This window comes from Argentina silus, assembly GCF_951799395.1.
Source record: "Argentina silus genome assembly, chromosome: 4".
NCBI lineage: Eukaryota > Metazoa > Chordata > Actinopteri > Argentiniformes > Argentinidae > Argentina > Argentina silus.
The window spans coordinates 14,889,234-14,903,526 of NC_139658.1; the positions used below are offsets into that span (position 1 = coordinate 14,889,234).

At 42.9% G+C, this 14,293-nt stretch overlaps 1 protein-coding gene across 1 annotated transcript; it reads left to right on the top strand.

Moving 5' to 3' along the window:
• Window positions 1–5,586: 5,586 nt before the first annotated feature.
• On the top strand, window positions 5,587–7,581 carry LOC310803630 (globoside alpha-1,3-N-acetylgalactosaminyltransferase 1-like; the record flags this gene model as incomplete). Its single annotated transcript, XM_083668482.1, has 2 exons — window positions 5,587–5,590; window positions 6,623–7,581. 2 exons carry the CDS (start codon window positions 5,587–5,589, stop codon window positions 7,579–7,581), a joined length of 963 nt encoding a protein of 320 aa, XP_083524608.1.
• Between the last annotated feature and the right edge of the window lie 6,712 nt (window positions 7,582–14,293).

Here is a 14,293-nt window from a genome sequence, read left to right on the forward strand (position 1 = left end):
AGGTTATCTGATTAAGATTCAATCCGTTTAGATAAGTATGGAAGAAGGAAAGGAGACACAGAATGGAGTATTGAGATGCACCCCCTGTAGATTCCACTTCCTGGGCTGTCATATGACAAGTCAAGCCTTGCTGTGATTGGCCAGGTCCCACAACACCATTCTATCCCCCTCCTCCAACCCAGGATGTGTCCCAAAAGTCTAAATGGACACTCTTTCCCTCTATCCTGTCCTTGCCTCCTTTCCTTCACGGCCATAGAGGTGAAAGAGGTGAAAGTAAAATATTCAAAGTGATTAATAATGAACACATATACAGTATATGGCCCTTTCCCTAAATCATAGTTCTTGTACCCTCAGTAAAAATAGAAAGTAGTCAAGGTGGTATTTAAGATTGTTAAGGACATAGGCCTATCCCCCCTTCTCTTCATGACCTGCTTGAGCATGCTACCTTTAGATACAGTACCAATGTCATAATTGTAGCTATATATTATCTACACTCACTGAACACTTTATTAGGAATACTATACTAAGGCCTAAGGTAGGGCCTCCCTTTGCTCTCAAAACAGCCTCATGTTTGATTCCACAAGATGTTCCTTTGACATTCCTTTGAGATTCTGGTCCATGATGACATGATTGCATCACGCAATTCCTGCAGATTTTTCAGGTGCACTTTCAAGCTGTGAATCTCCTGTTCTACCACATCCCAAAGGTGTTCTATTGGATTCAGATCCGGTGAGTGGGAAGGCCACTGAAGAACACTGAACACATTGTCATGTTCATGAAACCAGTTTGAGACGACTTTTGCTTTGTGACATGGTGCATTATCATGCTGGAAGTAGCCATTAGAAGATGGGTAAATTGTGGCCATGAAGGGATGCACATGGTCATCAACAATACTCAAATAGGCTGTGGCATTCAAGCAATGATTGATTGGTATTAACGGGCCCAAAGTGTGCCAAGAAAACATTCCCCACACCATTACACCACCTCCACCATGAGAAGGTGTACAGGTCTTCCTAATAAAGTGTTTGGTGAGTGTATATGTTATACAGACAATGATTGTAATGTTCTTTTCAAGATACTTGACCTCAAAAATTTCCACCTCTCTAAATAATATCAGAAATGTGGTTTTCCTATTTTGAAATAGTTATCTATATTTGTTTTAGAGAGGCACTCACTATGCTACCCTTGAGGCAAATTCTAACTTGTGTATCTCAAGTTACCTCCAAATCTACCACTTGTTTCAAAGGTTTAAAAAGTTGATTATTCTCAGGGTGTCAAAAGGTCATTGGAGAGTTTGGAGAACTTTATCAGTCCTTTATGCAGTTCTCTTGAAAATATCAAATGATTCATTTCACTTGTTGGGGAAGTTCTTTAAATGAATCTTGAATTAAAACAAATAAATTTGACAAATATTAATGCTTTTGCAGATTGACAAAATTGAAACCATCTTAATAGTTACATACAGTAGATATTCCGACTAAGACAAACTATCCTACACATATTGTGCAATTTGATTAATTTTATATTCAAAGGTACAATGCTGCATTAAATCAAATATTTTTCTAAGAATTCCTCATAGTTTATGGAAAGAATATATATATAAATCCCTTAATCAATTAATTCAGTTCTTGTCTGCAAGTTGTATTAGTTTACATTTAGTCAAATTATAGGTTTATGGTAAAGTTCAAAGTACATAAATGGAAATATCTACAGTATATAAATGAACACTGCCAAACTATTGTGCTGACAATACAGCTTTTGTGTGCTTGGGTGATTGTAAAACAGGCTTGGATGTTGTTTAGTTATCATAAACAGACATTGACACCATTGCATAAATAGTTATATGCAATTTATTGCATATAAATATGTGCATATCTACAATTTGTTTGATATTCATGTACCTATCACAATTCCTTCGAATGTTATCCTGTAACACTTTAGGATAGGGGCTCTACATGATGACACTATAACACGTTTGTAAACATCATATAATGATTGAATTTGACCCACATGAACATTTACTGTACGTTCATGCATGAAGCTATAGCATATATAAATGCTTACGTGGCGTTAACAACACGGTTATGAGCAGCTATGAATGTGCTATGATTTAGAGCCCCTACGCTACACTGTTAAATACACCCCTGTTTTGTGTTGGTTGGGTGGCCTGTCTGGTGACAAACCCTGCTTCTATGCCAACAAGGAGACGGATTGAGACAATAGAGGGGAAAAAGGTTTAAATTCATCCTGTAATTTATACATCTATCAGTGTAGCCAGTGTTGTTTCTTTGTTTGTTTATGTTTTGGGTTTGATCCATGCTTTTGTCCAAAGTTGTTTACAAGAGCTGAAATATGTTGCAATTTCTGTATGGGTGTACAAAATGAGATTTATCGTAATAAACTGCAAAGTTACCTTGTGAGTATGTTTGAGTTGTTGGCACCGTGATACAGTCAACACTTGTTCACAGGACAATCTAATAATATGCGCATAACATTAATCCACAGATTTTCTTTTCTTTCAAATCCCCCCAAATAACATCAACATGAAACCAAAAATGGAATCCTAAACTCACTGTTTGGGACACGAGAAGCAGGCCTAAGCCTAAAATTGGATCCTCTTCCTATGATCTTTCTTTTATGCACATTTCCAAGTAATCACTTGTTCATAAGGAAAGAATATTCACATGCCTTTTTTTTTAAATAGTATTTTTTATTGTTCTGGATATTGATAACATAACAACAGAGTATATTGGATCCAATTATTCCACAGGGCAAATCTTCAATATTCACTGAAGATGCACTTTCAATAGATGTTGTGGGGTGATCTAAACTGGTTGCCATTCTATGGTCCTTTCAGACCGAAATCTATCAGTTATCCACGGTAGTGCTGATGGTGCTCCTGGATACCAACATTGCTGTGAATACAGCTCATCTTCTCTTCTGCAGATGACATCATCATGTGGTCATTTGATAGGCATTTCATATTAAGTTTTCTTGTTAAACACCACCACCTTGTGGCCGGAAAAGTAACGACACACTATGCCGATTGGCTTCAGATAGTCGCTTGTCGTGACTTACTTACTTACTTGTCGTACTGCTGAACAACATAAATTGATCTACAATAAATACATCTTTGTCGCTGTGATATTTATAGGTCATATGTACAGCCATAACACACTCTATTACACATAGAACACAGGGCATGGGAAAGAATACCCCAGAACCAATAAAGGCATGATCCCAAAACATTTTCCCTCTCCTCTGCACTTGGTGACTCACGCTAGCAGAGTCCAATGGTACACTGAATAGGCGAAATAATCATTTGGAATCGCCATAAGCATATTGGAGTGTGGAGTCATCGGTATAGCCATCAGATTGACAAGAGCCAAACGAGCCATTAAAGTAAGTGAAGGGATTCCGTTTCAGGTTTGGAATGAAGCCATTGCTTCTTTAACGCTACCACGAGAGTTCTAGATCAGGGTCAATCAGTTAGCTTGTGGAGTTTTTTTTGCATCATCTACTTGTTTTACTGCAGGTAAATTGACTGAGAACACACTCTCATTGACACACTTCTTTATTTCCCTCTTTTATTCTCCTCTTCTACATCTTCTCTGCCTTCCTTGTCTTCACCCCCCTCTCCCTCCTTTATCTCTCCTGTCCCGTCTTCTCTTTTCCAAATCTCATATTGCTTCAACTCTTCCCATCTGCCCAGATTCCTCACACATCTGGTCGCTCTGGGCAAGCTCCAGCACATAGGAGACGTCTCCAGAAGCCTGGAGGGGAAAAGTCAAAAGAGAGGGGGAGAAAAGAGGAGAGGAAAAGTAAAATGAGTGGGATCTGAGAGCGGAAAGCACAACGAAAAGAAGGCAAAAGACTGGTGAAAGAGAAAGTTCATGATCGCTTGCAAAGAGCGTGGCATAGAGAGAGAGAGAGAGAGAGAGAGAGAGAGAGAGACATTCGTTCTGGGCAGACGTCCAGGCCTGCAGCCTCTGTTTGTCATCAGTTCAGGTCAGAGCATGATGCTCTTCCCACTCTGCAAACTACTCTCAGGTCAGTGATACCACCGCCTCACCATTACTTTCTCTCTCTCTCTCTCTCTCTCTCTCTCTCTCTCTCTCTCTCTCTCTCTCATCTTGCTATCTTACCTTCTGTGGCCTTGACTATCTGGATATAATTTACCTTTTTTCTGTGCTTATATCTTTCCACTTACTTTATCTTTACACTTCCAAGAACTTCCCCACCGTCACGTCCTCCTTTCTCTTCCTCCTTTTCTTTCCATCCATTACTCTCCATCACATCTCTCCCAGTCCCAATCCTCACTTCTGAAGTGTGTACTTCTTAGTAGTGCATACTTGTCATTCCTAACATAGACTTGTGCAACATTTTCCTCATCAATGCAGACTTCATTCTCAGAGCAACAGGGATGTAAGCTGTGCACTTAAGAGAGGAATGCAAATTATATGATTGAATTGTGTGTGTGTGTGGAGTGTGTGTGTGTGTGTGTGTGTTTGCGTGTGTGTGCGTGTGCATGCGTGTGTGTGTGCGTGTGTGTGCGTGTGTGTGCGTGTGTGTGTGTGTGTGTGTGTGTGTGTGTGTGTGTGTGTGCGTGCATTTGTGTGTGTGTGGTGAGATTTCGGTCCAAGTAATCCAAGTAATATGACCTGGGTAGTATATGGCACCTGATCTACATGAAGCAGATCTATGTCTCTGTGATATAGGCTGATTGAACCAACGTGGTGAGTTTGACGGTAATGTTTTGTGTGTGTATTGCAGCCTGTACAGGTCAACTCTGTGTGTTTCCAACAGGCACGGTCAGTGTGACCAGAAAACAGCTATTCCTCTACTGTCTGGTCGTCTCTCTGCTCATATGTAAGTGTGCTGCAGAATTTGTCCTTTCATCCCATTCTGTGCCAGGAAGGGAAAATGCAAATCCACTTTTTTGTCACGGTTCCTTTTGTGCTGTTCCCTTATTTGCCCTCACAGATGGCTAAGAATAGCGCCCTTCATTTTTCATAAATGTTCATAGATGATAATGGTGAATTTGAGAGGGGGTGGGGGGGGTTCAGAACATTCCATAGCAATTACAGACAGATGCAGATAATTAACATCACCTCATCTAGAATTAACATCACCTCACCTATGCTTGTCGATAGCAGCTTGACTTCCTCCTATTCCAGCTTCATTGGATAGGAGAATGTATCACTGCTGCCTCTTAATCATTATTCAGTAGAGGAAGGGCTTGAAAATGGAGGTGAGGAGGTGAACTGATCTGGAGCTATGCCATGTCCATACTGCAGATGAAAGCACTGAGAGAAGCGCTGGGCATGAAGTATTTCAGTGGCTTCAAACAGGGAATTGAATGCACACTGCTTACTTACGAAATGATGGCATTGAAAAACATCTCCAGCCAACGTTACCTTCCCCGTCTTCCGTTCTGTCTACCATTGCAGAATCTCAATCGAGAGATTCGATTTTGGGTTCCAAAATATATTATTTCCAGACTAAAACCGTCATAGAATATCATGGGTCAGCACAAGGCTTTGTTTAGCAGCTTTAAAAGATATTGCTTGAGTGGGCCTTTAATCGATGGGTACGAAAGGGATGTGCGACTGGGCCCGGCACCACAAGGGGGCTTGAGGGGGCAATGCCCTCAGTTTGAATTATGTGCCCTCTCTGTTTTGTGCCCCAATTTCTGAAACATCTTTTGTCAAGTCATTTGATTTGCTCCACAAAGGGTTAACTCTCAAGATCTCCTTGTTGCTCATCCTGCCTTTGAAAAAAACCCGCTAATTTAATTGACTTTAATTGACCGCTAATTTAGGCTGAACTGGAAGTTCTTCTGAAGTTGCCGCTTGCATGGCGCTCGTGGTAGTTCAGGCGGGGCACTATAAGTCAAACAGCACAGATGTCCGTCAGGTGACAGGACAGCTGGTTCACATGCAAAAACACCATAACATGTTCCAGGGACAGGGGCTTAAAAGCAGCCAAGTTTGCGATCCTCTGTAGCATTCTATTGTTGTGACCCTGTTGCACTGGTTGTGAGAGTAAGTTTTGTGTGTTCGTCTCACCAACCACCCCCAGCCTCCACCCGCTCGGTCGCTCTGTATGTAGCCTACCTCCGGGGGGTTTGATAAGTCATGGTCTCCCTGCCATATTGTATACTTGCATGTTGTGGTAATTTAACTCCAGGCAGGGAGCTCTACAGAGCAGAGCCATCCTATTACACCAAGCTTAAATGTACAGTATGACAATTTTCATGCAATAAATAGTTAAACAGACGTGAGTGTCCTGACTGAACGGTCAGTCTAAGGGAGAATGCTGCTGTAACAACGTAAAACTTGTTGAAATCTCTTTATAAAGTGGCACAGTAGCCCGCTCTCCGCTGGCAAGACAGCTGTGTATAGTTACAAACACATTTTGATGTTGGTGTATGATCCAACCTGTTATGACCAAGCTCAAATAGTTGTGCCCCTTCAGAAATTTCAGATGCCTCCTTTAGTGATTTTCCCCTGTCTCCGGACCCTTGTGCGACTGCTTTGTTTCCAATGACCCCACTGTTTTCACTAGATGTGCATGATGGTTGACTATTGTTGAATCAACTCAACGTATATTTTTCCCTCAGACTTCCTTCGAGGCAGGAGAACTGAGGTCAGGGTGGATGAGCCTCAACTTCCTTTTTCCTTGGAATCGGACACAGAAAGTGAGGTAAGAGACACAGGGGAGGGCAGCGTAAGTCAGCCAGAGCTCCTCCCCCTGGAGACTCCATGGGGCGCTCCCTTGGTGTGGGGGGACAGCCGAAACTCGGCATGGAGGAGGGAGGAGTTTCATCACCAGGAAGTCCGCATCGGCCTGCTAACATTAGCGGTGGGCAGCTACGCCCGCCTCCTCCGCCGCTTCCTGTCCTCGGCCGAGCTCCACTTCCTGCCTGGCGAGACCGTCACCTACTATGTCCTGACGGACAGCCCTCGAGCCCTGCAGCCCCCGCCCGCGCTGGGCCCTGGGAGGGAGCTGAGAGTAGTCCCTGTGGCGGAGCTGCCTGGCTGGGAGAGGCTGGCTGAGCGCCGCATGGCCCTGCTGGCGGCCGCCATTAAAGAGCCCATCCAGGGGGAGGTGGAGTACGTCTACTGCATGGACGTGGACCAGGAGTTTGTGGCCCCAGTCGGGGAGGAGATCCTGGGGGACCTGGTGGCCGCGCTGCACCCGGAGCTCTATGGCATGCCGCGCCACGCCTTCCCGTACGAGCGTGAGCGGGACTCTGTGGCCTGCGTGGAGGAGGACGAGGGCGATTATTACTACACCTCTGAGCTGTATGGGGGCCTCTGTGCCGAGGTGTACACTATGGCCCGGGCCTGCTCCCAGCTCATCCTCCAGGACCGGGAGAGGGGCCAGCGGCCCAGGGGGCTGGAGGAGAGCTACCTGAACCGGTACCTGATCAACCGGAGGCCTACCACCGTCCTGTCGCCCGAGTACAGCTGGTGGGACTCAGCCATGTCGGCCAACGTGCCCATGCAGAGGGTGGTCTCCCTCGGGAGGCAGTGTGAGGCGCTGGAGCCCCAGAAGAGAGAGGAGCAGAACTGCTAAGGGAGGAGAGGAGAGGAGAGGAGAGGAGAGGAGAGGAGAGGAGAGGAGAGGAGAGGAGAGGAGAGGGGGGGGTCCTACAAATTACCCCAACATCTCCAAACAAGTACCCTAAACAACCCCAAACTACTCCAAACAACCCCAATAGTTCCCAAATAACCCCAAACAACTGCAAACTACCCCAAAATATCCCAAAACAACCACAAACTACCCCAAACGCCCTGATAGCCCAAACAACCTCATTCCTCACCAGAGAAGCAGCACAACTTTTGGTCCAAACACTTGTAATCTCTCGCCTTGACTACTGCAACGCACTCTTGGCCGGACTCCCCGCCTCTGCCATCAGGCCTGTGCAGCTCATCCAGAACACTGCCGCTCGTCTGGTGTTCAATCTCCCCAAATTCTCCCATGTCACCCCCCTCCTCCACACCCTCCACTGGCTCCCGGTAGCAGCTCGCATCAGATCCTACCTATTTGCAAGCAATGGTTAGCCCCCAAACCCCTGCACGATCACTCCGCTCTTCCACCTCGGCTGCCCGTCTGGCACCGCCGCCTCTATGTGGATGAAAAAAAAAAAAAAAGAAGAAAAATAGGCTTCTGGCATTACGACTGCCAATTGCCCCTGGTGTGAGCATTGATTACTGGATAGATGTAATCAGTTGGATAGATGATAGATGATTCACTTACTTAAACAAATGTATTTGTTGTAAGTCGCTTTGGATAAAGGCGTCTGCTAAATGCCATAAATGTAAATGTAAATGTAAATGTAAATGTAAATGTAAATGTAAATGTAAAGAACCCCAAACTAACCCAACAATGCAAACAAACCCCACACCACCCCTTCATAGAACAATCTACCCCAAACAATATGTACTATATTTGTACTGTAAGTCTTAACTCGGTTGTTTGGTGTACTTTAGGGTTGCTTGGGGTATTTTGTGGTTGCTATTTGGGGTTGTTTGGGGGTAATTAGTAGGACCCAAATGGGGTCTAGAGGAGAGGAGAGTTAGAAAAGGAGAAGTGATGAGGAGAGGAGAATAGGAGAATAGGCAAGGTGAGGCACGATCTACACACGGTCTACACAACAAGACAGGATAAGAATTGTCATTGCGATAGAGAGTGTAGTGGATGATAGTGAAGAATATGTCATTGTCCTAATAAACAAACACATTTTGGCAGCAGCAACCAGTGTGCTGATATCTCTAATTTCTCAATTACTGTCATTTTGATCCAGCACCTGGGCTAAGTATTTTTGGTTGTGTGCATACAGTACCATCTCTCTAAACCTAACTCATCATCAGTCAATAAATGTGGCCTCACAACAGGCCCAGAATGACAGCGCTCTGCTTTCAGTTAAACCATCCGTTTGTGTGTATACCATGTGTGTGTGCAGCGTATCTCTATCGCACTGGACAACAGAAATTGACCTGTCTCTTTAAACGAGACACTGGTCCTCCCCATTAATGTCAGCTTTGAGATACGGCTCCAGAGTGCTTTGTGGTTTCCTGCGATAAGAGTCAATGGTGTAAGTGTCCACTTTCACTGCACTGGCCAATCATTAACTGGTGAAGCTGCCATTTCAAGGTCTTTAAATACTGAACACACATGCGCACGCACACACACACACACACACACACACACACACACAGACACACACACGGACACACACAGAGACACGGACACACACACACACACACGGACACACACACAGACACGGACACACACATACAGATACACACAGGCACACACACACACACACACACACACACAGACGGACAAACAGTGGGATGCTGCTTCCCCACGTGTCTTGTAGCCACTGTGTTTAGGACTATGTGTATAGTATGCAGAACTGGAGAGGGAGTATCGTACGTTCAGAATGTCCTGAGAGTATCGTCTTGTACTTCCTCCAATCATTTGTCTTTTTAACAGTATGTCCAGTCTGGTGCATATGATGGTGATGATGCCTTTATGGGTGATTCCACATGCTCTATGCTTTCTCTCTCTCTAAAACAGTGATTCTCAAAGTGGGGTCCGTGAAGGGGTACTAGGGGGTCGGCAGCAAGGTGAAGAAAAACGATTGATGAAGGAAATAGTTCAACAAGAGTTGTGAAAATGTCTCGAGCGTGTATCGATTAGGATTGCTGTAAAATAAAAGGGCCTTTTACTTCTCTTTGTGAGTAAAAGGCCTATAAATTGACTTGGTGGATAAACAACTTATTTGCCATGGGCCTGCGACCAGCGACTTATCATATTTGGGGGGTCCTTTGTATAAAAAAGTTTGAGAACCACTACTCTAAAATATGCAAACACAAGTCTCCAAACAAAGTGAGAATCTCTCTCTCTCTCTCTCTCTCTCTCTCTCTCTCTCTCTCTCTCTATCTATCTATCTATCTATCTATCTATCTATCTATCTATCTATCTATCTATCTATCTATCTATCTATCTATCTATCTATCTATCTCTCTCTCTCTCTCTGTCATTCTTGCGTGCTGGTTGTTATTGGGGAGGCTAACACAGCAGATGTTTTTTTCCCACTGCCAATAGAGCTGGCCTTCAGGGCCAGATCGCCACGTGTAGTTGTGCAATAATGTCCAATTGGCAATGAACTGTCATGGTCACGCTCCCAAGTAACACTTTTTGTGTCCCCTAAACACACATCTGTAAATGATCAGTTAACTATCAAAATGACCAATTACATTAAATAGTTAACTGTGCTTCAGTATTATACTGATATGCATCTAGGCCTACTGTATTGGTAGACCTCATCTATGACCCTACTTGCACTACAGAGACGCATCGAGCTGAGCCCAGATGAGCCCAGATGAGCCCAGCTGAGACGGCCTGGTTATGCATCCACCTAGTTGATGAAAAGTACTGGAAAGGACAATGTGAAAGAAACATATCTGAGCCAGCACAGTATGGTTGGGGTCTGCCATGTAGTGTGTAAAGCCTCTAAAAAAACGGACATGCAGCTGCAACTAGACTGATTTGGGTGTTACAGGTTCTCTCTGATGTTGTTCACCAAAAAGGCCCTCTGAAGCCCACTACTATATGTTGGTGTTGAGCAAATGTGTCACTGTGAACATCATGAGCAAAAATACTGACCCATCGATGAGAAATCCCATATAAAATAGTCATGTCCAACTTTTGATTTAGTTTTTCTATATTATTTAACCTTTATGTAAACACACAGGTGTGGGACCACAATGGAATTTTGTATCACTAAACTCACAATTCGTTTCGGTAAGACTTAACTAAAGTTAAACTCTCTACTTATACCAGTTGTACCATATCACCTTCCATAGCCATTGGGCATGTCCTTAAATGCAAGTCACATTCCTAGCTTCAAATCCAGAATTAAGATGAAAAAGATCATATCCTAGAATTGACCTAAATCCCCGGGCATAACACATTGAAGCCGCCTCTGAGAATTGGCGACAGAGCAGGAGCATCTTTATCTCTTTCTGAACTGATTAGAGGCTTCAGGGGCCGTCCAGTGAGCATGTGCTGTTGATTATCACCGATGTGGGAGCCTATCCAAATAACATGGTGATTAATTATTAACTTCTGTTGTCGCTCGAAATAGATTTGAAGGTAGGAGGAGAGTGGAGGAGAGTCTGGAGCATATGAGACAGGGAGAGAGTTACAAAATGGAAGACAATTGTAAGCTAAGCAGACGGTATGGATATAGAGCTAACTCCCCCCCAACCCCCACTTGACTTGGCAGTCTAGATCAGTCTTTCAGCAGTATATCTGTTTTAATGATACTGGCATATTGAAGCTAATGCCCTTATTTAGCTGCACTATCAACATAAACAACGTGTGTGAGCACTCAAATGAATGTTTTCCCTTTCCTAACCCTGGCAAATATCAACAAAGCGGGCGTGGGGCCTTGAGGATCTTTTTCCAGTGACACCTAAATCTTAAGACCCTTCAGTGACTGCCTAATGGCTTAGGGCCTTTGTAAAAACAATGGCTGTTAAATTAATGAGTCTAATCCCATCCATTGCTCATTCTGTTCCCTGCAGGGTGCCTAGAGGGATGCACAGCCTTTGAGACTTTTAGCCCTTGTGTCAACAAAGTGCAGAGTGCACAAGAGACAAAATGTATAATAATATAAGATGACATGTAGGGAGTGTTTCTACTATTTTCAATTCTATTGTTTTTGTTTTATAAGATCTGCCAAAAGAGTATGTTGTAATATTATGAGGGTCTGTTGGTTTATCAAGGGCCTGGCTAATGTTTCAGATGAGTGTGTGTGTGTGTGTGTGTGTGTGTGTGTGTGTGTGTGTGTGTGTGTGTGTGTGTGTGTGTGTGTGTGTGTGTGTGTGTATTGGTGTGAGATACATTTATATTAGTCTGTGTAGACCTGAATGTTTGTATGCTTGTGAAAGAGAGACTTCTACGTGTTAATGAGTAATAATTCTTGAGTGTGAATGTTCACAATGTAATTGTTTGAATGTGCATAAGGTGTTGTCAGTGTCCATGTGTGTGTCTGTGTGTGTCTGTGTGTCTGTGTGTGCGTGTGTGTCTGTGTGTGCGTGTGTGTGTGTGTGTGTGTGACTAAGCTGACAGGATGGGTGTGGTGGACAGGCTACAGTAATCTATTGGATTCACACAGCCTTTCCCACACCCTGCCTGAGACTACGCCACACCAAATCATGCTGCATAATCACCCTGTTGAAGTGACCCCATGGGCATTTTAGAAAATGATATTGTATTTACGTTGGTTTTTGGTTGTGTTATTGTATATTGGTCATGATGGAAAATGGTATGGTGCAACAAGGTCTAAATCCAAACATTGTATTGTATGTACTGTAAAAGGATGTTGATTTACTGTCTTGTGCTAACTAACCATAGAGGGACGATGGAAAATAACTGTGGGACAACGTTCAAACCAAACGCTGCACAGTAGAATGTGGTAACACCGTCATACCATGTTGGTTTATGGTTGTCATTTGATGGTCATCATCCAACTTTGCAGAGGTGTATAATATATGTTTCTGGACTCTGAAATGAAAACAAAATTGTGATATGTGTACAGTACTATGTGTCTATTATAAAACATATCAAACTAAAATATATATAAATATGTGTGAATATACATTTTAGTAATGGGCAAGTAACATTTATCAGGTTAAATAATTTATACTTATACATTTTTATCATACTTGGAGAATTAAGAAATCCTCAGTATGTATTAGAACAGAAGTACATATATGCCACCAACATTAGACAACCATGCAGAAAACACTGACAATGTTGACATATATCTGTAGAAGTCAGTCAATTGTTTAAGTGTAGATTAACTAAAATACTAGATAAGAGTGCTCAAGCCAATTTATAGCAAAGTGCAGATGTGTGCTCTTCCCAAAATCCAGTCATGAGGGTGTAATTTGAATTCTGCACTGACCTAGTGGAGCACAAAGTAAGGCAACGTGTCTTACAAGAGGTTATATGTTTGAATCCCAAGTGAGACACATCAAACAGTGAGTACAATGAATTCAAATTGAAAAATGCTAATGTAATCCTGACTGTAAAAGATGCCTTTTTTTGTGCCAAAGTATCTATTTGGTTAGGAAGCTCACGTTACATCAATATTAGACTTTTAACAATGTATTTACATAAATAGAAAACATTTGAAAAATGAATATTTTCAACTGTGATACGGTCTGATGCTGTCAGCTGCCAATGTTAAGAAAACCCATTTTCAACCCATGTGCAATCATGCAGCAACGTTATATGATGAGCATCAAATTACATCCTTAAGTCAAAGTTGAAAAATAACCATCACATAACAACGTCTAATAAACTGTTAATTCCAACCAACATGTGACTAACCAACAACCATCAAATAACAATGTCAATCCAAAGTTGCAAAAGCTACAGAGCACCAGCGTTTGCATTTTGACGTTTAAATAACTTTCAAAAACAATACTCTCACAACCGTTGTACAAGTTTGGTTAGTTTTTGAGTGTTGCACAACTGTGACAGAATGTTAAAATGTCCATGGGGGCTGACTCTGAGGGGTAGTGTAGGTGTACAGTACATAGGGGCTGGCATGTGGTTCAATACTCTTTTGGTTAGAAAACTACAATACAGACCACTGTTGTTTTGTGGGCGGGACACTTGCATATCCTGGTTTGGCCAAAATGTCATAATGCACCGTCTAATATCTAGTATTTTTCTTGAGATACTACAATAAACGAGTAGCCTCGTATTTACACGTTTCCTGTCTTTTAGGTCTTTTATGATTTCCATTTGAATTTGAAGTCGGAATAGAATACAAATCAATGATGAAAACGTAATTGTACCATGTCTGCATCATATCATATCCACTGACAGCAGTGAAGGTCAGATCATGTGTGCAGATAATAAAATCACACAAGACACGGGGGGAGGATGTGTTTGTCTGTGTGCATTATGGCTCATAAAAGTCGACATGACACCTTACTGTTCTATGACGTAATAATAAACCCAGCTGATCTATCTCTGCCACCACCACCACCACCCCCCCCCCCCCTGCCCCCCACAAAAAAAAGTACTTTTATCATGACAACTCTTGCATTCGAAACTCCGAGTGAGTGAGTTGCTTGTCTCTGAGGACAGCTCAAATGACATCTGGTTTAAAGGGAGGTAAAGAAAAAGTAAGCCCAATCAGACGGATAGAACATGCCCTTGTGGGAGTCCCCTCCCTTGAATGTGAGCTGGCTAC